The 3,282-nt window shown below is 33.6% G+C and overlaps 1 protein-coding gene across 1 annotated transcript; it reads left to right on the forward strand.

Moving 5' to 3' along the window:
* Nucleotides 1-19: 19 nt before the first annotated feature.
* Nucleotides 20-2,690, forward strand: LOC108743982. The gene is made up of 3 exons (XM_018479588.1): nucleotides 20-160; nucleotides 219-322; nucleotides 1,623-2,690. Exons 1-3 carry the CDS (start codon nucleotides 65-67, stop codon nucleotides 2,077-2,079), a joined length of 657 nt encoding a protein of 218 aa, XP_018335090.1. The 5' UTR covers nucleotides 20-64; the 3' UTR covers nucleotides 2,080-2,690.
* The last annotated feature ends 592 nt before the right edge of the window (nucleotides 2,691-3,282 follow it).

Raw genomic sequence — 3,282 nt, forward strand, 5'->3', positions numbered from 1 at the left:
ATTTCTTCTTTCCAGTCGCAAAACTCCGTCTACAGCGACCGAAACCCCAGGTTCGGCCCGTCGTATGCTGGGCTCCATCGAAAGGTCCTTGCATAAAGTACGACATGCTTTGACACCCAAAAAGCCCTCTGATACCAGTCCAGTTGTTTTGGCTGCTAAGGTACGTTTATTAAAAGCTTTCTTCTCCTTTTTTTTTTTAAATACTTTTTTCGTTACAGGATTTGTGTAATGTATCGACCACACAGTGTAATGATCCCGAATTTGTGATAAGCGAGTTGCTGAAAGCCTTGCACGAGAAGGGAATTATGTGTGAACGCAAAGGGTGAGTCACATTTACTTAGGTACCATTTTTTTATTGCTAGTATAGTAGAAGTTTGTCATGCTTGGATTTTGCTTTAATGTGGAACTATGTACAACAAGGTGTAATTTCACCTAATATTGTCATTTAGTGCCTGAAAAATATTACTTTAGGTAGGGTTGGCTTTCATATGTGGTACAATTGCCTTTAAGTATATATATGTATATAATAGATTAGATTAGTTGAAAAATTAGTAGAACTGAGCTTTTTGCGATCCTCATTGTTTGCTGGTAATAAAAAAAGTGCGCTCTGAGGGTGTGTTGCCTGCGATTGATTAAAGATTCAATAGGTGTCGCCTTTTTCGGCTGTAATGGGCCGGTGGGCTTTGCTGAATATCAATTAACACCTCCAGACAAGGAAAAAGTTTTGCTTTGACTAAGTTATTACATCCAGACGCAAACTTTTTTGGATTCCTATAAAAGCGTCTACTTATTGGACATATGTATGTAAGGATGCGCTTGATTTAACATTTTTGTATAATACTCATGTGAGACGATCCTCGATTTTTAAGCTGGAATTTAACAATTGTGTTGTTTTTCACTTACCTATCTTACGCTAATTATTAAGAATAATAATAACAACCAGGGGCGAAGTTTTAAAAATTGAATAATTAAAAGAATGAAATGAAACAGTCCGGAAGATTATATCTTTGGGGTTCTATATAAAGAAAAAGGCGAGCCTTTATGAAAAGTTTTTGTTTTCTGTTTGCATGTCACGCAAAAATTGTAGTTGTGTAGTTAGTGAAAGTATCATACTATGTAGTGATCTATTTGTGCTTGACTGGATCAGCAGATCCTTTACCTTTATTCTACAGTATCCTTAGAAGAATTTTTTAACATAATAATACCCACCAAAAGTTTGGACAAAAATTGAGAAGAAATCCATTAAAATCCTACAGGTTAGATATCATGACTATATCTAATTTGTAATGAATTGGATTACTGTTGATTGAAATTGTCACTTTCGTGTTGGACTACTCAATAATAATTATACATAAAAAATTAAATAATGATGACCTATCCTGTCACATTCTACAGTTTCTTCTATGAAAAACAAAACGGGAGATCACCTGCATGACCAAAAACCTTATCAGAAACTGGTAGACACCTGCACCTCTTTTTACCCTTTTCACTTTATTCAGAATCAAGTTTTTCTTGTTTTGAATCGTATTGAATGGAGGGACAGCTTGCATGCCGCTGGATGAATCTGTTTGTTAGACTTAGAAAACAGATTTTATTAACAGGAAGAATGATTCGCATTTCAGGTTTCGTCTTCGCGGAAAAATGGAACCAAGTCTCGAAAACTACTTTGGTGGCTGTTCTTTCGAATTGGAGATTTGTTACGTTCCAACTTTGATACCATCGTTAAAATTTGGCAATGATTTTTGTACACCCACAAAATCGATACTTAAAAATGGTTTGTTTAAATATGATGAGAATCATCCTACTACCACTAACAATAATATTAATAACAATAATATTGGTAGTGGTGATGGTGGTAGTAAAATACCAAAAACGCCAAACGGTAATGTCAATATGTATAGTAACGCAGGTAACTTTAACGAACCCTTTGGTTCCCCCATGTCATCAAAGTCATACAGGATTGGCATAAGAAGGAAACGACTCAAAGGAGATTCTTGGTGTTATAAAAAGGTATGCGAAGAAATTTTAGCCCTCACTGCAGCCGATCTGAAGCAGTCTGTGCTAGAATCGTTGGTTTGAATTTCCTTCGTGGAATTAAAAGACGATTATTGATGATTAAAGCAAATACAAAAATGATTGAAAAATTATGTACCTGATTTTGGCATTCCAGAGATTAGACTTAGAAATCATTTTACGAGTGACTTAAAGTCTACGATTGCGCTTTATCTATAAAATCATTCATCAAGAAGAATTGCAATAAAATAAGGGATCGACGTTCAGAAAGCACAACATCCCCTCCCTGTAGTACACGTCACTCTCCCCTCTCAAAAAGGCTTTACCTACCATACATACGAATGAAATTTTAGATTTGTATTCCGGATTATTTTTTAAGTATTATACGCAGTAAATTATTATAATACTAATTTGGAGGTCACCTCCCTTCTTCCCTCCTCAAGAATATATTACGTGGCCTATGGGCGAACCCTAAGTCATACCGTATACAGTTATTTGGTTTTTATTTCTTCATCACATAAATTAATTTCCTAAACGTAATTAGTACAGTATATAATACGATCTCAGCGACTAATATTTGTTTTATTTTTATGGACGGACAGACTGTTATTTTGAACTTATTTCTTTACTTAATTAATTAAAAAATAAATACCTACACATTAATCGTTATGCAATTATTAGTAATATCTTTTGTCATTTATTAACAAGCAAATACTTTTTTCTATCTATACGTGTGTATATATGCAGGGTGTTTGGATATTTTCTATTTGTATGTATATACTTTTGACGATATAGTTTTTTTGTACTTAATAATTATTTTTGAATATATTGTGCTATAATTTTTTTTTCTTATTTTGTTTTTTAATCCAATAATTTACTCAAGTCTTAAAAATCTCTACGTAATTTATCGGCTATCGAAAGCCAGAGGTAAGACAGTTTTCGTATTTTCTACAATAATACTGGTGACATTAAAAGGTAAAATTCTATTATTACAAAAATTGTGTTAAAGTCTTCGTCAGGTACAAGTTATTTTGCGTGGCGAAAGATAAACATCTTAACGATGTTGATAAGAGTTGTTCTCCGTTGTTCAAACAACTTTTTTTGCTGTTCTATTTTAATGTGAACTTGAAAGGTCATAGTGAACGTTCCATCTCGTATTCATTCGGTAATTGTAATCGGTTTTCGTGTATTTGTATTTGTGTGTGGCCGCGACAGTGCATCTTTAGAAGAAGTATGAATAATAGTCGGTGTTTTTTAAAATGTGGAAAA

This window comes from Agrilus planipennis, unplaced genomic scaffold, assembly GCF_000699045.2.
Source record: "Agrilus planipennis isolate EAB-ADULT unplaced genomic scaffold, Apla_2.0 scaffold2375, whole genome shotgun sequence".
Lineage (NCBI taxonomy): Eukaryota > Metazoa > Arthropoda > Insecta > Coleoptera > Buprestidae > Agrilus > Agrilus planipennis.

Coding starts and splice junctions, on each gene's coding strand:
- LOC108743982 (XM_018479588.1), top strand. CDS start 65: ATGCTGGGCTCCATCGAAAGGTCCTTGCATAAAGTACGACATGCTTTG. Junction 161..218: donor CAGTTGTTTTGGCTGCTAAG/GTACGTTTATTA, acceptor TTTTCGTTACAG/GATTTGTGTAATGTATCGAC. Junction 323..1,622: donor ATTATGTGTGAACGCAAAGG/GTGAGTCACATT, acceptor TTCGCATTTCAG/GTTTCGTCTTCGCGGAAAAA.